Raw genomic sequence first — 23,464 nt, 5'->3', positions numbered from 1 at the left:
GAATATATGCGGCATTGTGGTGCGGTCAGGATGTTTAAGATCACTTTTTCCAACTGTGTATATGTCTTGATTGTGCTACTTCTCGGCTACATTCTGATGAGGCTCTGAGGGTTATTTATACACCTTGTCTTTAAACTGTTTGCCAACAACGTATGTGCCCTCACTGAGGGATTTCCACTGCCACAGGACATTAAAGCCCATGGTGATTTTTTTAATGATGTATTAAATTCATTGCTAATACCAGATGTTTCTGGCTGTAGGTCCAGGTGTCTCGCGGATTGAGCTGCTCCTGGTCTCACAACCGTTTTTCAGTTGGAAGTATTCAAGCTTCACTGGACACCAAAAGGTGGCAACACTGCTTAAGAGCAGGATTTTCTCTGGGATATATGTGTGCGTATTGAGTGAGCGGCAATCGACTGGCATCTTTAAAGCATTCTGCCAACGACATTGGGGCTTGTTTACAAGCCCCTTGCACCGCCGCTCTGTCACTTTTTCCCCCACACAAAAAGTGAAGCACCGCCGGTGCAAAGGACTTGTAAATAAGCTCCATTGTGCCCATTCGAACACAATAAAACAGTTACGTAACCTTCAAACCACGGAAAAGATTAAATAAAGCACCAGTTTCTAAAGTTATTGCTCTTTCCACAGTTACTGGTAACTCAAGTCTGCCGCCTGAGGTCTACTACATTTATTGTAATTAAAAACTTCAAGTATCAAAATGCAAAGTTGTGTGAGCTATTAGCCTTACACTGGCTGAACAACTGCCTCCTACCATAGGACTGTTACGAGTGTCTACAAATCTAAGATTGTATTTTAGGAAGAAGATGATGCACCTCATGCCTGCAACATAAAACAAGCATTTGCAATGCAATAGGGCTGGCATTATTAAAAGTTTGAGCTATTGGCGTTGCAAATGATAATGTTTGTTAGTTTTTGTACTTTTTTGTTTAAAAATATTCCAGCAGTAGCATAAGTAATGAAATAAAATCCACGTAGACCACCAATACCACCACCAATACCACCACCAATACAAGTACCATAACCACCACTACAATTATTACTATTACTACTCTGTGGTGATAGTAATAATAATAGTGGTAGTTATGATACTGGTGGAAAATTATTATTATAAATTACAATACCTGTTAATTTTTCAAAAGGCATTGCCATTTACAATACCAATAGCTCAAAAACTCGCAGTTGCGAGACCTATTCCATTGTAAATGCTTGTTAAGGTAGCATCCAAAAATCCGATTTGAGTCTAGGTTGTTAACCCACCTGCACTAGCCAAATCATTAATGACCTAAGGGATTTAAAGAAGGACTTTGAAAGGAGGTGTTTATGCATTGCTACATTGTGTGCAATAAAAGTAGCTACACAATGAGCAAGAGACAGCGCGCGAGGGAGAGAGAGAGTTTTCGGCGAGGTTTTATTTTGCCCAGCAAGTATTTCGAGTTCCTATGAAGCCGAACAGACGTGAACACCTGAAAAACTGAAGGAGGGTGATGGGGACAACATATTTCCAGTATCCCCATGTGAAGATATTCTTGGGCTGTGAGCCTTTCCTCTCCATAGTGAGAGTCGATCGCCTGCCTTCAGCTCCCCTCCCGGGGAGGATCAGGGTGGCAGGGAAATTGACCAAACAAGCTTGAACCAGAACAAGTAGATCTTGCAAATTTAATGACAGGGAACAGGAGCTCGGATGAGATGTGAATGTTTGTAGGGGAGTAAAATCCTGTCTGCCAACACCTGGGCTCTAGGAGGAAGTACTGCACAAATGTCAGCTTAAAAGCAGAGGCCTTCAAACAGGCAGGATGACCTCTCTAAGGCTGATAGGGCTGGATCAGAATCGGTCAGATGCCAGGCACTTGTAAGACTGTGGACAAGCAGTTGTTATTTCAGCCCAGGTTCTAGGAAAAGTTACTGTTTCTGAAGTCAGAACATGTGAAAAGCTGGCAGAGGCGGGAGTCTCTGAAAGGCTGCCAATCAAAAGTCAGGTTGGTAAATTGATGAGGTGTCAAGTGGGACCTCCGGACCGGAAGTCACGGAGGTATGCGCTCTGTCAGGCACAGGGCGGGCTGGAGTCTAGGCCGAGAGATTAGATAAATCGGAGCAGGTCGCCTGTCAAGCTTTGCACCTCTGGAGGCCTGGAGCAATGCCATACATGTCAGACCCCCACCCGCTGTAAGGCTGGTTGGGCTGGGGGCAAAACATGTGCCTCCAAAATCGTAGCACGGGAGCAGAGTCAGAAACACGTCTATAAAGGGTTGGCGATATTTACTCAAAGGACCGGTTCATATGTCAGGCTGTGAGGAATGGGACTGAGTCAGTTATCTCAGGTATATACTTATACGACTATTTTAAAAACCAAACAGGAGATACGCCCGGTATCTCTGATGTTGGTAGTGCCGGGGCAGAGTAGGTCACACACCAGGCTATTGGACAATTGCACGACCTACTATTCTACAGATTCGAGCTTAGCTTTACAGGGCTCTGAAGGCCACTTCGCTGCAGGGAAATTGCCTTTTCTCTGTATGCAGGTACAGCTTTGTATGGAAAAGAAACGTGTTAGGTTTAATTACAGAAGTATCGATTTTTACTAGATAAAACGAACTCATGGGCACACTGATCGCCCATGTGGCTGATCTGGTGCCTGTGCTTTTAAAGGGCCCATTTCTTCTGTCATTGACATGGGTCAGTGGCCAAGGAGACTGGGAGCTCTGCCCATGGCCGGTGTGGGCTGCCAGGTGTGACGGGGACCTGCAGGCTTTCCTACAGCAGGTAAACCGACCCTCTCTAAAGGTGGGGGCGGGATTCTGGTGTGGGCAGGGGAGTCGGATTTGAACAACTATGAATGGGGACTAGGAGCGCTTCAGACCCTGTCCCTGCCAGGTGGGAGCAGCTCAAGTAGTCCTTGCGTTGCATTCTGGTACGTGTTGTTCTGCATTTATGATTGAACAAGTAGCAGAATACAGAGGAAGAAGACGAATAAGCGTCCCACGCCGGGCATGGGGTGACTGGGGTGTGTATCAGACCTCAGAGCTGCTCGGGCAGACCTTGTACTCACCCCGGTTTACTTGTTATATTTTAATGAAGGATTGGTTTGCTTTTTCTACGTATTTTTGGCACACAACCTTACATGTCTTTACTTTCATGACTCTACTTCATGTTACTCTATCTACAGACAGTTTTAGGTGTTTTGCAAACATCCAGACTTTGGGAAAGACAGCTTCAACTACTGTCTTGTTTTGGTCAGCCATTTCTTGTTTAAAGTTATGTTTAAGATTCCCTGTTGAATCCATGCCGCCAACAACAGAGTACTGAAGCCTGGAATGGGCCATATGCTTGGGGAAACAAACTGCAATGGTTAACTCGGTTTCAACAATTGCGACAGCTTCTTTGAAGAAAAGCAAGGTGTGACGCTATACGTAGGCGATCCAATTAGTTTATCTGAAAGCTTTTGAGGGCTATGATGTCTCCCTGTGGCTGATCAAGAACCAGAAGATGAAGCGTCCACTGGGCACTGAATCTCATCTCACCGCTACATTTAACGACAAGACCTGGCTGGTATGTATACCCGCTGTCCTGCCGTGTTAACTACACAGTCCCCACTGTGAGTGCCTGGGCCCCGTCACAGCGAGGGACATTATTTACCACTGCTATTTAGAATTTTTATTCAGACATGAGCTCGGTGCTGAATCTGAGGCCCCCAGAACTTCTCAATATCCTCAAGTAGAGACTCCAAGAAACCAGACTAGCACGGAAGAGGAATCTTCCAGAGCTGGGCACAGGCGCTAGGGCCTACTTCCCCCAGGCCCCCAGGGCCCGCGCGAACCAGACATGGATACTCCTGGTGATGATTCACCGACAATTGTAGCATAGTTTCACAACAACCTTTCTTTGTATTAATTTTTGGGAAAATACAACGTTGTTTTATTTATAGTACCACTTGAATAGGGAGTGGGCGCCGACGGCGCTCGTTTGCCTACGTTACTTTTTAGTTGAAAATTCACAAGTTAGAACTTTCTCTTTGCTGCGTCTATTTAAATGGAAAATTCGATGTTTTACTTAACATTAAACTGAAGATCCAAACAGAGCATAAATAATCCCCCCAAAACGAACAAAGTCCAATAGATACAGGGAGTCACAGCGTCGGTTATGTCAGACTTGCAGTTTAAGGATATTTTTGAGCAACTCTGTCGGTGTGTGGATTCCATATTGCTCCCACTTCTTCCTATTGAAGGTATACCCGGGAAGCATCTGATGCTCCAAGGATCACACCAGGCATCGGCGGTTGAGCCGAGGTTTGATCTCACCGCTTGTAATCCCAGCCGGTTGCAACCTCAGCAGTAAGGAGACAATGAGGTTCCACCCAGGGTATTGCACGCATGCAGTGTGTATTGGCCAAATGAGTAAACACCCGCGACTTTCGACTAACTCCACAGGAGGTGAGGCGCACCCCAGTCTCGTGAGTGGTTAGCCAGGACTCCAGGTCACAGGAAGCACCATCTTTTACCACCCATTCATTTATTTACAACAAAATGCATTCTGGGAGTTCTAGACTTGATGAATGTGACTTCAAACAGTTAGACTACATATTGGGTATGGAAGGGTAAATAAAGTCTGACACCACACAGGGCTTGTGTGCATTTATAGCATAAATACGTTGGGCGAGTGTGCGCCCAAATCATAAAACTCACTGAACGTTTTAACATTATCTCCTTACCGAGCAGGAGTTTATTGCAAGGGGTAATAGTCTGTCCTTAAGCCGCCTACCATGGCTATCGGAAAAACTGGGCAGGTGGCTATCGGACTGACTTCCACCCATCAAAATTAACTCTGTTGTCGCCAGCAGCAGACCAAAGCCATGAACGCTGGGGCGAAGTCTTCGACTTACTCCCAACAGGTCACGCCGGGGACCCCCTCGGGGGCGCTTCTTCTTCTGAGGGCGGCTCCTTGATGCGGGGCAGCTTCAGGCTGTCCTCCCCAGTCGCTGCCGTGCCTCCGATACCCCTGTGAGGCCCTCTCTTCTTTCTTCCACCGCCCCCTGGCTTGCCACTGCGGTGAGAGAGGCGGCGGGAGATCTTGCGGGCCAGGTGGGCGAGTGTGCCCCCTTTGACGACATAGTCTCGCTCCAGCTCCTCCAGGGAAATCTCGATATTGCCCGTTTACCAAAAGATCCAACCAATGAGGCTCAGGAAAACCAGAATGGTGCCGGTGTAGATAAGCAAGTCGCCAAAGTCCCTTCCGTTGATCTGCAGCTGGGCGAAGATGCCCACCAGGAGGGAGGCCACCCCAACCAGGTCCATCAGAACAGCGAACATGAGAGCCATCCGGCACCGTCCGAGAGCGGCCGGAGCCATGGTCTGCACAGCCCCAGGTGTGCGGAGCGAGGGCAAGGCGGCTGCAAAGGTGTGTTGTGTGCACAGGAGACTCAGAAAACAGAACAAACATGTTGTGGGAGGCAGGGATCACGTTACACACTGCCGGAGGGGGCGAGCAGGCTTAACGGTTTCGCCTCATCTCACCCCCACACAAACACAAGTTGCAATGACAGGAAAATCTCTTAGCTTTATGGGGCCATGTGTTTCTAATTAGCGTGGAGGCGCGCACTGCCCCCGACCTCTCAAAGGAAAACAATCTTGACAAATACAAGATTTTTTTCCTATGAGAGGTTGGGGGCAGTGCGCGCCTCCACGCTAATTAGAAACACATGGCCCCATAAAGATAAGAAAGTGCTTTGCGACAGCAGCAAAGCAGGCAACCCAGTCCGGATCGGAGGCGAAATGGCGTCAACAAAAATCCCTCATTTACAGTGGCAGGCCACCGTTTAGCATAAACGGTGACGCCAGCCAATGATAATGAGGGGCAGGGCTTCAAGTCCCCTTCTCCAACTCTACTCTCCTACAAAATCTCTCGCCCAGCGAGCAGTGCTTATCGCTCCAACGCCAGGCGAGACCTAAAAAAGAAGGGCACTCGCCAGCACTCCGCACTGCACGGTGCATCCAGAGCATTAGCACGACAAAGCTCTGCCTCTTTCCCGCCAGAGTAAACAGCTGTATCTTAACCTTTTGCAGCAGAACTAGAAGTGCCCACAGGAGCCTCTGCATACTGTAGTAAAACACTAGCTATTCACGGTAATGGCAGCTGTGTAATCATCTACACATTCAAGAATAATTTAAGTGTCTAAGTGCTAAAATCTCCATATTACTATTACCCAACTAAATGTTACTCGTTGTATTGATGGCAAAATAGTGAAAAGCCAAGTGGGTACCACTGCCCTTGAACCAGGTATTTTATGTGATTCACCTGTGTATATATGCCATATGTTTGTTACATAAGCCGCAGCACTGTGGTTTTGCGACCACGTTTCTTTAAAAAAATTCCAAATTATCCACTAGCATATAGAGGTAGTAAAAATCCACTTCAAAGGTCATCTTAATTAAATTCCAAACAAAATCACAGTTATCACTCGGCCCGTACCATACAAGCTGTACCAAGACATTGTCAGTAGGTTCATTACCCCACTCACATCTCTAGTGCAGCAAGAGCATTGTTAGATCACAGCAAATCCATATAGCTGCCACTTACAACATGAAAATACCTGCTAATAGCAACGAGAATGCAATAATAACAGCTACTAAATTCCCAAAGTAAGTTCAGGCAGAACGTTTTGCATTTGAAAGTAAGCCTCAGGACCTGCACTGAGGTACCATCCACACTTATCTATTGGGGCTGTATCATAGGCATTTGCATGGTGAAACACCTTAGTAAAGATAAGGAATTGAGCATTCCAGTATGATACTGCACAAAGGAAAATTTTGGCGGACCACAAAATGTGTATTTGTAAAGAGCTTGTTCACCCATAAGCATCTTGGCGCTTAATAGCATATGTTTATTATTACCCAACTCAATGTTACTCACTTTACCGACCTCAGATGGACAAAAGGCTGAGGGGAACAGCCCGGATTTGAGCCTGTGGCCACAACACTAGGTCGAACACAGGCCCCTACAGTGGGCGCATTAGTCCACTGAGCCACCAGACCACAGCTACCTCAAGTTGTACACGTGGGCCCAGGTTATTAGAGGGGGGTATTCTGTGTGGAACACCAGTCCTTTATTACAACATATCTGCTCACCTATATTAGGTCTCAGCATGAAGAATATTACAATATGCCTATTTCATTATTAATTCTGGTCATAGATTCACATTCATAACAACTTATTTGCTTTTTTAAAACTTCACAATCACAGTAAAGTTTACAAAGTCTGCCACATCACCCCAACACTCACTGAACTACAGTGGCCCTCCCTCCAGGACCTGCTGCATCACCTTCAAGGCCATCTGAAAAGATATTCCAACATACCTAGCCAACAAAATAACCACCTCGGGTTGGTCGAGCCACACCAGGAGACAGGAAATCCTCAGGATCGAGGTGAAAATAAGCAAGATCAAAAAAAGCAGAAAGCAGGTGTGCTAGCTATGCTGTGCATCCATATTCCCCGTATGTCTGAGCTGATTGCACTACAGAATATTGAGGCTAGGAGTATCGTAATACACTAATATCGTGGACAGAATATCTAGGGACAGAAATGCAGCAAGATTGTGGTGACAATTGGAGCTGTTTCTGGCAGAGGAGGAAACCTGTCGTAAGAGTGAAGATGGCGGGTGATATATGCAAGCCTCCTCCGCCGGAGCACGAATCGGACGATAGTGACTGACTATCATACCACACTAAAGCTGGGTTGGCCACACTCTGTTACATCCACGTGACATGGAGAGCACGAATCGGACGATAGTGCCTGACTATCATACCACACTAAAGCTGGGTTGGCCACACTCTGTTACAGCCAAGTGACATGGAGGGGTCAGGGTAGTTGGAATTTTTATACACACTCCTATATCATATCTGTACGCTTCTGGACTATCATTGATATTTGTAAAAAGTATCCACCATTGTATTGCCTACTAAATGTTCTGTGCCAAATGTTCAATAAAAACTTTCCCAAAAAAAAAGAGTGAAGATGGCCTTGTGACCACAGAGGACTAGTTTGTGGCCGCCCTCCCTTAAATCCACCGCAAAGTGGTGTGAGTCAGCCGTGCAGGTAAGAGCGGTGGGGCCGGGTGGGGGGCGTCAATTTGACAGACGAGGAGAAATTAAATAAATAATTTTCCCTTGTCATCGTCTGTCGGAATCCCCTTCCACCCGGCCCCACCGCCCTTACATGCACGGGCCGCGGCTGCTGTGAGTTCAGGAGTCCAGTGAGGAAGGTGAGCAAAATCTGGCAAAGACAAGGAGCTAGCTGAAGAGAGTTATACATTGAGTACCGTGGTATCCGCCTGTTTCCTGATTTTACAAATTTTAAGGAAAATTAAACCCTACCTTTCAAAAGGAAATTTCAGGACAGTGGTCACGGTACTGGTTATGTCAAGAATGGATTACTGCAATGGCATCCTTCTGAATGCCCAAAAACATCTTATCAACAGGTTGCAGATAGCTCAAAATGCTGCTGCTAGGCTGTTGTCAGGCATTCCTAATTTTGTCTCGGTGAAAAAAGAACTAACCAGGCTACATTGGCTTCCGGTGAAGCATAGGGTATGCTTTAAGGTCCTATGTACAGTTTTTAAGGCCCTTAATGGTATAGGCCCAGAACATTTGAAGAATAAGTTCAAGTGGTACGTTCCCAGTAGGACCTTTCGGTCTACTGGAGCGAAAAAGGTCTTGACGCTCTCTGTTAAAAAGAGCAGTTGGGGTGGCAGGAGCTTTATTGCATGTGCATCTAAAGCTTGGAATGATCTGCCATTCCACCTGAGAAATGCCTCCAGTTATCTTCTTTTTAGGAAGGGTTTGAAGACCTGGTTGTTTACCCAATGACCTCTTCCCTCTTTCGGTTAGGCAGTACATAGCGCCAGGACACCCCAGGGTAACCGCTGCACTCTACAAATGTTATTAACATAACATAACATTGAGGCGGCGTGTCCCTTTGTACAGTCATAAGCTGAAGGACAATGTTTCGGAGACAGTATTATAAGAACAGCACTGCGGAGACGCTTTTGTGAAGACTGCTGTGAAGACATTGGAAAGAGGATGAACGTTTTCTTCACGGTAAACATAATTCTGAAATAACCCCTGGAGCTGCAGGCAGAACTACATTCAAATGTGACATAAGGAGGAGTGTTCATGAGTGCAAAGCATGGTTTCGCAATTAGGGTGACCATGGCACAAGTTGTTCAAAGCCTTTGTAGATAGATATAATTTATGGCAGAAAGAGGGCAGCTCCTGCTAGTGCAGCAGTCCTAGTGATAGACAGAGGTCTTGTGACACTGTGTAGCAGCATGTAAATGGGAACGTACATTTCCAGCGCAAGTCAGTTCATGCTGTAAGAGGGAGTGGTGTTTTGGGGGCATGGCATCGGAACGTGCTCATTAGAAATCCTCACCAATGTCTTGGGTAGAGGGGTTCCAAACCAGGGTGCCGGAGTGGAGCAGCTGACTATGTAGACTGACATCATGGAGGGTAGTAAAATGTTTGATTCAGGCAGAACTAGATACAATGAGTAAAGACTAATCTCAGCTTAGTGGTTTATTAAGAAATAGATGATGGACTATCCCAAACACATTAGAGATAGAAAACCAACTGTGTTGTTCGAGGGTATACTGTGTCCTCTAGTCATGGGAAGTAAAAACATCACCTGCCTGCATTTGTTCAGTTGCATTGTTAAAATATTAAATTCAGGGAATTAAAATTATTTGTTTCTGTTAAGAAGTGTGCCTTATTTCTCACTAACTGTGAGGTTAATTTGGTTTGGGAAGAGTTTAGTTGGTGATTCTTACATATTGATATGTGCCATATACATAATATTGATAATGCATGTGTCTGGTTAGTACGTTTCTGTGTAAGTTGACTTTGGTTGTTTAAGAATTGCTATTTAAGTCAATGGTTGTGGTGTGCTGAATACCTAGTGCTGCCAGATAGGTTGGAAAGTGTGAACATTTACCTTCAATTCTACAAGGAGTCTAGTTAGCAGTTTGGGGAAGAGTCCATCTGCATTATGTGCACCTATGTGCTGTTGTGTATGTCCAAGTTTCACAAATGTCGGGAAGAGTAGTACTCTGCCACTAGAGATACAAGTGTAGTATACCTGTGTGTATGTTTGTGCGAACTGGGGAAAGAGCAGTGTTGCCAGAGGCAGTATGCAAGAGTACACCGTAGTATCTAAAATTGAAGAAAGAGTAGTACCCTGTTGTGAAAAGTTAGATACGGAGAACCGCATGGTGTGTTAAGTCGGGTAAGAGTAGTACCATGTCACAAGCAGTTGCAAGAGGAAGCACCCCATGGATTGAAAATGTGAGGAAGTGTAGTACGCCTTGGGGCTGTGGGTGATAGCCACAAGTTTAATTGGAGTCTTAAGTATGATGACCAATTTCACCCGACCAGTGGTCATCCAGTACAAATGGAAAGATTTGACAGTTATACGGTACAGCAGGCATTTGGGATTGTTTTGTAGTGCATTTTATTCAGTTTGTGCATAACGAAGTTGGTTGGTTTTGTGTTTACATGGTAAGTCTTGAATGTAGCTCTAGGTGGTTGCATGCATGTACTTCTTTACCTGCTAATGTGGTCTCAAGTCAATGGTTGTAGTAGTGTTTCATTGCTGTATTGTGTCAATTTTTCATTATGCGTCTACTGGAGGCTGTCATCAATGTGTTCAGAAGAAGACCCGAGATTTTATGGTAAAGTTTACAGATGGTACGTTACTGGGTGCAGATTAAGAGTTGTTTCTGGCCTTGCTCTTGGTCATGTAGGTCTGGCCATATAGTGTAACAGTATGTTGGGCATACCAGATTGCTGGGCTACACTTTTTTGTGCGTGGTGGAGTGTGTTGTCCTTGTGGGGATACATGTGTTGCTTGTGGAAGATGCCGAAAGTGTGAAAGTTTGTTGTGCTTTATCACTTGTGTAGTGTAGTGTGATGTGATGGGGAGGTCTGGCAGCTTTGTGTACAAGTGTTAATGTGAGGACAGGTTTTGTGTTGGAATCTGGCCAGATAATTTTGAGTTAAGGTGATGTATGTGAAAGAAAGAGTGCAGTGCCTGGAGCTCTAATCAGAAGCTGCCAGCCTGCACAATTAAACATCAGTGTGCCGAACACCAAGGTGGTAGGGTTTAATCCACTACCAGACACTACTGCCCCTTTTTCTCTCCCTTGTAGGTTCCCGTTTTTAGGTCTCGCGCCTAGCATTGCAGTGAGCAGCACTGCTCGCACAACGAGAGACCTCTTGTACGGGGTTTCAAAACGGAGCCAGGAATCGCACACGCTCGTGCGTGTGCTTTTCCTTTTGTGGCGCGCTATTGGTCTTCGCGTGCGTGTTTTTTACTAAGACAGCACGCAATAGGCCAAAGGCGGGCGCATTGCTCCGCCCATGGCCTATTGGTGTCTGTTACGCGCAGCAGCAGAATATGTTTCCAATTATCGTGCCCAGACACGGGTGTGATAATTGAAACCATATGTTTCGCTGTGGCGCACCACTCACAGGCTTCTTTGCTTGTTTTATGAGGGAAGAGGGTGACATCCTTTGTGCTTGAAAGCATGACGCATGCATGGACTTGGGTACCGTTCTAAAATTAGCTGCCATCTATTAATTGGCATGCTTGGATTTATTTCGGCCACACACTACAACTTCACCTAGCTGGCCTAGCACACTAATAAAAACTTGATTTCTTAACACTTGGCGCCGATCCATTCCTTCTACGCAACCTCCGAGGTTTAAACAACGACCCATTAAGCCTCGTGCACCCACCCAGTCTTCCGGGTTTGATGGGCCTCTCTTGGGCACTTTGGCGTTACCAGGTGTAAACAAACATTGCCCCAGGAAGCCAGACAGTTACTCACAACGGTGGAATAGGAAAGTTGGTCAAGAAATGTAGTTTTCCACACATGGATGGGTGCTCCACGCTACGGTAGTGGTCTGTTGAAATCTATTCGTGCTGAAACTAGGACCGCGCTGCTGACGATTAGTGGGGTCTAAGGGTGCTCAGCTCTGTGCACATTGACATGTCAGTGATGTGTGGCGGTGTCCTGCCTAGGCTCCTGTATATGAATCTCGTAGGGTATTCTCTGCCTTTTAACCCACACTTATCATTGGCACCGAAATGTGAATTTGTGGAAGGTATGGCTATCAACTTACAGGTTTTTTATTATAGCGTGAGCTCGACCCGAAGGTATTGGGGCGCTTTACATGAGATCCAGTTATATTACGCAACGACACAGTCATTTTTTTGTCACGGGACGAATACGTTATTTGCCTAGTATCACAGGATGTTGAGTAGACGCTGATACTCGCACCTAATTCTTGCTGAGGTCTCTTTCTGCACCCCTGCCTTCAGCCCCTTCGTTACTCTTTCTGGGTAAATACACGCATGTGCTATTTTATTCTTACAATAAGAAGGCCAACATTGCCTGTTCACGTTGAACCCGATTTTCATTGTAGAGCTGTTGGATTTTATTTTACAAAAATGCTTTCAGTGTACATTTATTTTTCTTGTTTGATTCAGCTGTGCCAGAGTATTAGCTTCTATCTTGCAGATGTTTTGATTTAAGATGACAAGGGGGCAATAGTGCGTTAAGATAGCTCGGTGGGTTTGTGCTTGTTGTTAAAAGTAATGGAAAAGTTCCCCCGTACCCCGTTTGATGAAACTTTGATTCACTCCGTCTGCTTAACATCATGCACGTGCAAACATGACTACCGCCCGTGTTTAGGATGTCCGCACTTACAGACACACTTAGTATTACTGGTGGTTTCTATGGTGCAAATCTACCACCGAGGTACAGCAAGCATTTTGTGTCACGGGGTCACAACCGAGTGTGTTCTGGTTAGAAGAGAACACCCTGATGCGTATTTACACTGGGCTCTGCAGAAAGACAGGAGTGCACGTGCACACAACACCGCCTCGTCTGGGTTAGTAGGCGCTATATAAATGCAATTTAAACTAAAAAAAGAGGACACTCGCAAAATGGGTGTTTTGGTTTGCTGCATCTGGGCTGAAACATATTTACGGGCAGGTAACGTGTGCCCAGAATCAGTAAACTCTATGCTAATGCTCAAATTAGTAGCAACAGAGAAGAGAAAGCTAGACGAAGGGGTAAAGATGGAGAGCGCTTTACCATTGCTGTGAACCTTACATAACCAGCAGTCTCAATTGCCACATGCCATATTCTAATGTCAGCACCTTGAGACCCTCACGGGTGAGTAGCGAGCCAATTCCCTGAGTGAGCGAGAGGGTGACAGTAGGCCCGAGTTGTAGACGGGCAGGGTGAGGACTGTCTGGCTTATACTACTTTATCAATTTGGTCTCCTTGTACCTCGAGTTTTTGTGCCTGGTTGGAATGGACAATATGTATTGTATGTCATTGTTTATTTTGAGACACTCAATTTTATGGTCTTTTGGCATTTGGCCACCGGACAAATGGAACTTTGATATTGATTCACAACTGGGACATATGCCATAGCATTGATTTTTATTCACGTGGTCGCCACTAACATTCACAGAAATGCCAAGATGCATTATGGGAGTGGGAGTCCGGCGGCAAGCGTAGTACGCACCTGGAGGCAGTCATTCATGATGATAATTTACAGTCTGTGCTCATTCTGGCCCCGAGGTGCGAGTGTTATCGCCATGCCATTTTTGCTGCTGGAGGCTTGAAATATTGACCAGCGTGAATATTTCGGAACACGTGTTAATGTTGTAATCTCAATTTGTGATGTATGCTGATTTCCGGTGGACTCATTTCTTTGAAATGTGAAGTGTGAAATTTTAGCAACACATGAGCATTTAGCAGCACGTTTTTAGTACTTGTTATTATATTTTATTATATATATTTTTCATATATACGAAACATGCAGGTGATACGATGTGAGAGATTGACGCCGCTTTGTAATTGCCTGACACGTTACCATCATGGCAGGCGACGTTGAGTTTATGTTTAAGCGCACGTTTTAGGTCTATCAATAATAAAAAGGTGCATATAGAAGCTGGTTTAGCATTGTACATTCGTTTACCAGTGATATCATCTGTGTCCATAGGCATTTAAAATACTGCATTCATGCTGATATTAGTGCAAGATCTCAACGTAACAGTACCATTTTTATATTTATGCCTGCATTTGGTGGGAAGGGCTTTAAATACCTACACACTTTTGGCGCCAATTAGATTGAGAAAGCCTTCTGCGAAGGCGAAACGCGTCTCTCTGAGCTCGGGGTCGAGGGAGACCTATGCAAATAAATGAGCCGTATCCTGACAGCTTTGTGTGCGTGCCTTCTTCTTTGGGAGCAGGATTGGGTGTTTATATATAAATATATTCATGCAATGCATTGAAAATTCATTCAACATCTTATTTTTCATTTCAACAATATACAGAAATTGAAAGCTGCATATCATTAACATTTTATAACACTTCAATTGGATCAAACATGTGAGAAGTGTATTTGTTATCTATATTTAAAAAACATCTCATACCCCTATCAAGTATTTAACAAATATTTCATTCAACAAATCATTTACTCCTTCATTCACACGCAATCCTCAGTTTCACACTTATTAATAACATAAATCCATAACAACTTTAAAGTGGGTCTTCAAATCACCACATTAAAGGTATTTTTGTGTGTTTCACATCTTGAACCGTTGTGCAGTGGTAGTCACAACCTTGGTGTTGTTGAGTCTTTGTTTGACATGAGGTGTGGGGAGCCTTATGTCTTGACCTGTCGCAGAGTTCCTGTGACTGCTATTTGTTAATTTTGTGTGTCTATGTGGGGATTAACAGGTGTTTTTTGGTTGAATGTGTAAATTAGACATGTTGGAGATTGAGTGGTTGTGAATGATTATCCTTGTACTTTATATGCAATTTTTAAGAAAGGGTGACATGTAGTATGCTGTGTTTCCACATTCCCAATATATATGAACTGGTGCCTGGAATGCTGAGAGTGAATGATGTAATAGAATGGTGGTGCGTGGTCTGGAGAGAAAGCTACAACAGAGACACATTTAGCGGTAGATTGGAAACATAACAGGATCTACCTGTTGTAGTAACCTAGTGGCCTAATATGAAATACATACCTTACCTCCTACCAGATTGGCTCTAGATTTGTGTCTTAAACGCCCACCCTCTATCCTCAAAAGCAAGCCTCTCCATCTCTGCTGCAGGATGTGGAACAACATACCCACCAACACCAGAACTGCCCCGACTCTCCTGCAATCTGAAAAGATGCTGGAAACTTCCAACACAAAAACGCCCAATTCTCAACATCATTGTTATCTCACATGAATACAAAGAGAAAGTGTAGATGGGGTTGTGAGACCCCACCTTGCTCAGACCGGATACCCCACACGCTAATGCACAGACATACAAACAGAAGACTCACCCAAGTACTCCGGATCCACTCTTGGAGAATATAGGCCGAACTTAATGAAGATAGGGAGAAGGAAGCCAAAGCGCACCCACTCGATGACGTAGTGAGGAGGACGGTCCTCGTCGTAGGGCAGAAGGTCACAATTCAGGATCACACTTTCCCCAATGCGCCCAATAACCGTCTGGGACTCCTTCTTGCCAGCACCTATGGGGAAAAAATAAAAAATTTAAATATCCTGCGTGTTTGGAAATGTATTTGTTAAAAATAAAATTAAATTTCAATAGAAGAATTAGGACTTTATTCAGTTGCTACCTCCAGATTTCTAGCTATTGGGTCATCATTGAAAACTCAACCGAGCCAGGACATTGTTGGTTCTATATGAGGTTAAGAAGAGGGCATTGGGAGAGATGAAGTAGATGATAATAATGTGAGTGCAAGTCCCATTTGGAAATTGAAGGTAAACTCCTTTATGAATACTGTGTTTCAAAACATTTCAATGTTATGTCATTGCCAGCAAAAAGTCAAAGTAGTTTTCATTTCGCAATACATATTCTGTTTGCAAAATCTTAAATGACTAAATAAAGACTACAAACCATTAATAAAAAAAATCTCATTAATAAATGCTATCTCTGGACCGAAGGCGAGGATTCTGCTAATCTTTCTCCCTGTATTTAAACTCCAGCATCCTCAACATTTAATGAACAAGCATTTGCAATGCAATAGGTATCGCATTTACGCGAGTTTAACCTATTAGCACTGTAAATGACTAAGCATTTTATTTATGTTTCAAAAACAAAAACATCAATAAAAGGCATTGTCATTTGCAATGCCAATAGCTCAAACTCGGGTAAACGCGAGACCTGTTGCAATGCAATAGGTCTCGCATTTATGAGAGTTTAAGCTATTGGCATTGTAATTAATAATGCCTTTTATTTATGTTTTAAAAAAACAAAAAAGGCATTGTCGTTTAGAATTCCAATAGATCAAACTTGCGTAATTGCGAGACCTATTGCATTGCAAATGCTTGTGTTAAATATAATTTTCAAGTTCAACATGTCTGTTTAAAAATATTGTCACTTGCAGCCAATTACGAACTTTGCTACAAATTTACAAGGGGAAACATCTGATGACCTGTAAAAAGTAAAACCAAAAATTTTCTTTTTACTTTCTTCTGTGATTATGTTTATTTCGTATTTTTGTAGCAAAGGCCCTTGGACTTTTAAGTGGGAATTATTCTAAGGGCACGACGTTCACTGCAGGTGATGCAATTAAATTTGCATAGGATTATTACCCCCCACGAGTTTCCTTAAGACGTGAACTTAAGTTAACAAGCGAAAATAGACAGCAGGAGGCCGGTCTATGGCACCCAATCAGAGCACACACCAGATGATTGCTCGACTTTGCCCGAACCTGTGGATAGCTCAAGGACTGATGACACAGGCCCTATCGATTCAACCGGCACGGTATACATGTTGATATCAATCACCTAAACACTCAGTCTAAAAGGTCACTCGAGAGGTCATCTAGAAGGGGAACAGCATTATAGGTCACACCACACTACAAGTCCAAAAGGACGTTTGACATCTTGAGTGGCACGTTGAGGCAACAAATTAAGAGTACCGAAAACCTTCACTATTAAAAGATACTAATGATTTTAACGCACTATATTGGTCAAGTGAGGGTAAAAAACAATCTTGGTTTAACACAATTTTTTTTTTTTAGCACATTGGAGAATGCTAATCTCTAAAAAAGAAACAGCCACGTGTAATTTGTCTCACGGCTGCTAGTCAGCGCGCTGGTACTCAGGGTCAATCGAGTTCCCAGCGCTGCCAAGGAGCTTCTGCTCTGCCTGTTCCTGACTGGCCTTGAAGCCTCAACGCCCAGCAGGGATCTGTAGTTTATAACACGCATTTGCAATGCAATAGGTCTCGCATTTATGAGAGTTTGAGCTATAGGCATTGTAAATGACAATGCCTTTTATTATGTGTTGTTTTTAAAACAGATAAATAAAAGGTATTGTCATTTACAATGCCAATAACTTAAACTCTAGCCAAAACCTAAAAAGTGTTGGTAAGTGCGTAGATACCGCGGCTCCCCCGACCACGCCATTCCTTGGCGCTGATACCTCCATAGGCAAGGGCGTCACCACTAATTGGAAAGAAAAGGAAGGAAAGACAGAATTTGAATGAGTGAACAGAGGGTGCTTAAGGAGCAAAATTATATTTTGCCTGAAGCAACGAACATTTTCGCAGTCTTCCTTTTCCGTGTATTTTAAAGTTGTTCAGCAAATAAAAAACTCTTTTCTTTGGCCCATCCTAAATATTTAACATTCATCAACAAAAGGCATTCGTGAATGTTGCTTTGTTGATGGTGTATGCTTCTCTTTTTGAGACACATCGTGCTTTCAAACACCTTTAAAAACACCTTTAAAATGTAGATATGTGTAATGACAAGAAGTATGTTAGTAGTGTCGCTGTGTTCTGCTCCCTGTACCCACAGCCACTGGAATTGTACAGGAGGGAGGACCAAATTATGCGACAGATTTGACTAAATGGTGTTACAGCAAAAGGTTAATTGTGCAGTATAATGCATACATTCAGTCTTACTGTTACTTCAGTCTTTTGTCATGTTTACAGATATTAACACTATCTGGACAAAGGTTTCACCTCATGAGTACCAGCTTAACACCTCACTACAACAATATGCAACAGAAAGGTGACCCGTCAACCTTTGCAAAGGGCCTCCCACTGAGGTAACACCAGTCCCTGCGTTTTTAGTAACTTTTGCTCTGTTTGAGCTAGAAACAATTTTTTAAAATCTTCAGATTGTGCTGGAAATATTGAATTGAGTGGCAGATGCGGCAAATCTAAAATTATGCACAAAAGCAAGCAGACGCAAAATCGCATTATTCCAGCGGCAGAGGCGCAGCTAGAGCCAAATTTCGGGGGGAGGGGGGACTGAATCTTTTAAGCCATAGGCAGAGTGGAGCTGCAGGGGCTCTTAGAAGGGGTGAAACAACAGCGAGGCCTCATTAACATACAAATGGTCTTTTAAAGACCTGTGAGGGGCTCGGGTGCGGCTGTGTGTGCGCCGGGAAGCTGTCCCAGCCCTGTGAGTCCAATGGGTGTTGCGCGCCTGCCAGCGGCCCTGTTACTAACCAATCTAGGTAACCTTTCAGCCAATGGGAGCTTGGGGGGCAGCCGAGCACAGCGAGGTGTGCCCCCGGGAAGATTGGGAGGGGGGAGGGGGGGGGGGGATTTGGGCGGAGCGGCCATTTTGTAAGTTTTGGGCTACATTTGGGGATAGCCCAAATGTAGCCCAATTTCATAAAAGTAGCCCAAGGGATATATAAGCCGGTTACACGCCTCCCCAGCCACCATTTTAGGTTTGGTGACCTGGTAGCTGGGAGCGCTAGCAGTAGGAATTTTTTTTTTCGTATTGCGGTTGGCGATCGTGTCGGAGGAATTGTCATGGCAGCCGGGGATTATAGAGTGCTGGAGGCGATTCGCCTGTTGAGCGAGGCGGGGAGGATGGATCTCCTCATACCGGAGGTGCCGTTAGCGGTGCGCCCAGTGAGGCGCGCGTCCGCGGGGGTGGCGGCCGCCGTCGCGGCATGTTCGCCCCCTGGGAGAGCGTTTGGCGGCACGGTGAGTGGCAGGGGCGAGGAGCGCAGCCCCGGGGAGTGGGGAGGCAGCGGGTGTCAGCGCGGGTGGGGCTTTGGTGGAGCGGGGGCGGGGACGAGCGCCTCAGCGGGAGAGAGCGTCGGGTGCCCCCCCGTCGCGGGCTAAATCTGTGGAGGGCCGCTCCAAAGCTGTGGGAGCGGCTGTAGGGCGGGTGGAGCGCGGGGACACTCGTGACAGGGCCGCTCTTCTGCCAGGGGAGCGCCCCTGGACGCGCCGCGTAGGTTGGAGCGGTCGGGGAGGGGCGGGGACGATGGGGGCGAGGCAGAACAGGGAAATCCTCCGGCGGGAGTATCAAGGGGCAGCGCGGGGCGGAGGAGCGATGCCCCGCTGTCTGGAAACCAGGGGGAAGGTGCGGAGGGCAGAGTCAAGCCGGCACAGGCCCCAGCGGAGGGGCGTGCTGCAGCCAGGGGCCTCGCGTATGGCAGTGGCATAGGGCACAGGGAGGATTTGAGTCAGCGCGGACAGGAGGATCGCACGGGGGAGGGGGGGGTGGGTGGGCTAGTCCTCAGCGCGGTGGGGTTTGAACAGGGTTTGCGGGCAAGGAGTTATCGGCCCTCGTCGGTGGAGGGGGCGGGGGTCAGGCGGACGGGGGGATGAGGGGAATACAGCAGGGGGGACTCCCCGGTGCTGTTTGACTCGGAGGGAAGCGAGCGGGACTGGGATGGCCTGGACATCTTTGAGTCCTGGGCGGAGGGGTTGAGGGGGGCGACCGGGGCAGGGGGTGGAGGTGAAGGACCTGGGGGCGCGGGGACGGGGGGGTGTGGGGTGGGGCGGTGCGGGGAGCAGGGTTGCGGCGGTGGGGCGGAGGCCCGGGGGTTGGGCGGTGGAGGATGAGGGGGCGGGGCCGAGCGATGGGGAGGAGGGGGGACGGAGAGGAGGGAGAGGTCGTGGATCTGAGCGCGGTGGGGCGGGCGTGGGTGGCGAGTACGTTGGGGGCGGGCAAGCGGGGATGGGATGGGAGTCGGAAAGGAGGTAGGCCCAGCACATCAGACCATTCCTTTTCTTTTCAGGCGGTGGACCGACAGTTTGACCGTCGCGGGGTTCCGGACTTGGTAGGGCTGGGAGCGGCTCGACGGCACCAAGGAGAAGGGAGGGTGGAGCCTCGGGCGGCGTATACTGTTCCGGCGAGAAATCCCGGCGCGGCTGGCATAAGTAGGCCCGGTACGGGCTCGCCAGCCCCAACACCCACGGGGTCGCAGCGCCCTGGGGGGCAATGGCAATGGAACGACGCAGCGGAGGATGTTTGTTTACCGCGCAGGCAGTTGGCGCCACCAGTAGGAGGTGCTGGGGGTGTAGGGAGGATAGCATGGAAGATGGGGAGTTGCGTGATGTGGTGGACGAAAGGGAGGGGGGGCCGAGTAATGTTGTGGCTAGTTTTTTGCAGGTGTCACGACGCCAGGCGAGGCCCACGGGTCGGACATCGAGGTGGGAGACCAGCTCGGCCCACAGGACAGGATGCCGTGAGGAGCGTCGGACGGAGACACTGGCACCAGGTAATAAAAATTTGCTCGGGTGCCCAGTGATGGTATCCAGAGGGGTGGGGGGGTCTGTTGGTGAGGAGGGGGTCGGGGGGAGGTTGTGCAAGGGAGCGTATGTGGTGGATGTGGCCGTGGGCACGGAAAGCACAGGTAAGGGGGAGGAAAGCAAGGGCGACGAGAGTTTGAAGGACAAGAAAGGGACAGTTGACGCAAAGGCAGGGGACGGGGAGACTAAGTTGGAAAGTAAGGAGCTGAAGATCAAACGGTTACCGTATATGGGGGTAACGAAGCCCTTGGGGGCGCATTTGATGTTGACAACGAAAGAGAGGATCTGGAAAGGGGAATATGTGGAGATGCTCAAGCTCCTGCACAGGGAGGTGAGGGCAAAGGAGGGATCTAAGGAGGAGGAATTTGAGTTAGCTAAGCGGCCTAAGGTGCCGTTGACGATAGAAAATTGGACGGCGGCTTTTCTCATTTATGCTAGTGTGTACTGTGAGAAATTCCCGGAGAGGTCAGTGGCCATGTTTAAATACATGGATGTCATACGAAAGGCGAAACTTACAGGGGGTGGATATGCCTGGGCCCAGTACGACGAGGAGTTCCGGGCGCGCATGGCTTGGGATACGGAGGCGAAGTGGGGAGTGCTGGCCACGGATTTGTGGCAACATACGATGGGTCTCGAGGGGTTGGGAAAGACCATTTTTACGGCCAGCGGGCTACCGCTCGTGTATCAGCCCTTTCGAGGGGGCCCCACCCGAGGGGGGGTGGGGGGAGCAGGCAGGGGTACGGCAGGCGAGAAAGGTGCGTGCTGGGACTATAATAAGGGATCGTGCATGCGGGAGTATTGCCGTTTTCGGCATGAATGCTCCGGTTGCGGGAAGCGCCATGCTTTGGTCAAGTGTTGGGGGGCCCAGGGTCCGTCACAAGGAGGTCAGCAGTGGCAGTCAGGAGTCTTTAAGGCAGGGGGACAGCAGCAGTCACAGCAGTCGGGAGGGGGAGGGGGTCTAAGGGGCCTGGGCCAAAGGGATCATACTCCGGTTAAGGTGGAGATTTTGTTGGGGGCTCTGCAGGGGTATCCGGACAGGGAGGCGGCAGAGCGACTACGGCGGGGGTTTTTGGATGGGTTCAGGCTGGGGTATGAGGGGCCACGAGTACGGAGATGGGCAGACAATTTGAGATCGGCACGGGAGCACCCACAGGTGGTGCAAGCGAAACTGGATAAGGAGGTACAGGAGGGCCGCATGGCGGGACCCTTTCAGGATTGGCCGTTGCCTAATTTGATTGTGTCACCCATTGGAGTGGTGCCCAAAAAAGAGCAGGGGCAGTTTCGCCTTATACAGCATTTGTCATGGCCGGAAGGTGGGTCGGTCAATGACTTTATTTAAGAAAGTGCGGCCACTGTATCCTACTCCTCTGTTGACGTGGCTATGTCACTGGTGGTGACCGCGGGCGCAACAGCACAGATGGCAAAGTGCGACATAAAGTCTGCTTTCCGGCTGCTGCCAGTTCATCCAGATGACTGGGATCTGTTGGGCATACAATTCGGCGGTCACTGGTACGTGGACAAAGCATTGCCGATGGGCTGCTCCATGTCTTGCGCACTTTTTGAATGTTTCAGCACGTTCCTACAATGGTTGTTTACGGAACGGACGGGTCACCAAGGAGTGACGCACTACTTGGATGACTTCTTCTTTGTTGGCACCTCAGACTCCACGGAATGCCAGAGGGCTCTGGACAGTTTCAATGAGATCATGAGGGAAATGGGCGTGCCACTGGCCCCGGAGAAAACACAAGGGCCAAGTACGGCACTGGCCTTTTTAGGCATTGAGTTGGATTCAGGTCTGATGGAGGCACGCCTCCCGGCGGATAAAAAACAAAACATGTTGGAGCTGCTGACAAGTGTGTTGACACGACAGAAGGTGACGGTCAGGGGCACACAAGTGTTGCTGGGACATCTCAATTTTGCCTGTAGGCTGGTCAGAGTAGGGAGGACGTTTTGTAGGCGACTGGGGAGAGCTTTGGTGGGACAGACGCCACCACACCATCATGTTCGGCTGTCAGCCGGGGTGAGGGAAGACTTGAGGATGTGGCAGTTTTTCCTCCGTCAGTTCAATGGGGTGCCTTTGATGAGGGAAGTGGACATGGTGTGGGATGTGCAAATTTTCTCAGATGCAGCGGGGAGCAAGGGGTTTGGGCTGTGCTGGCAAGGGAGGTGGTGGGCAGAGCCCTGGCCCGCGGAATGGTTGGAGGGGGGCAGGAGTATTGCCTTCTTGGAATTCTTTCCCTTAGTGGTGGCTGTCACGCTGTGGGGGGCTTTGTTAGCCCACAAGAAGGTCACGTTCAGGATTGACAACATGGCAGTGGTGCAGGTGGTCAATCGGCAGTCGGCACGGGACGAGCAGGTGCTCAAGTTGTTAAGGGTTTTTGTGCTGGGGTGTCTGAGGCATGATATGGCGTTTCGCGTGGTGCATGTGCCAGGTGTGGACAATGACATTGCGGATGCCTTGTCTCGTTCACAGTGGGGGAGATTCCGTGTACTCGCCGAGGATGCGGACGTGAACCCGACCAGAATGCCGAAACAGCTATGGGAAGTAGGCAACACCGGATGCTACAATTGGTTCTAGGCTCCTTAGCACAGTCTACGAGGTTGGCATACCGGGCGGCTTGGGAGGACTTTGTCCGTTCGGGGGCGCGGTGGCACGTCAGGAGGATGTTGTGCAGTTCATATTGGACCTGGTGGAGAAAGGTCTTACGAAGGTGACGATTGTGGGCAAACTGGCGGGGATTGCTTTCGTCGGGAAATTGTTGTGGAGCTACGCCCCCTCCGTGGGGGAACTGGGTGCACGGATTTTGGAAGGTTGGGCACGGGAATGTGGAAGCATCGCCAGGGTGA

At 47.6% G+C, this 23,464-nt stretch overlaps 1 protein-coding gene and 1 pseudogene across 3 annotated transcripts in view; both read right to left on the bottom strand.

Annotated features, from left to right (window-relative positions):
- IGSF9 (immunoglobulin superfamily member 9) overlaps positions 1 to 23,464 on the bottom strand; it is an 808,805-nt gene that overhangs the window by 648,125 nt on the left and 137,216 nt on the right. For all 3 annotated transcript variants that reach the window (XM_085639861.1, XM_085639863.1, XM_085639862.1), the window contains one exon: positions 15,423 to 15,614. In XM_085639861.1, the coding sequence (XP_085495987.1) occupies positions 15,423 to 15,614 (192 nt within the window). The remainder of the gene's footprint in view (positions 1 to 15,422; positions 15,615 to 23,464) is intronic.
- On the bottom strand, positions 4,908 to 5,363 carry LOC146775793 (transmembrane protein 238 pseudogene; annotated as a pseudogene).

The sequence above is a fragment of the Triturus cristatus genome, chromosome 12, assembly GCF_964204655.1.
Source record: "Triturus cristatus chromosome 12, aTriCri1.1, whole genome shotgun sequence".
NCBI lineage: Eukaryota > Metazoa > Chordata > Amphibia > Caudata > Salamandridae > Triturus > Triturus cristatus.
This window is presented reverse-complemented; position numbering and strand designations above follow the sequence as displayed.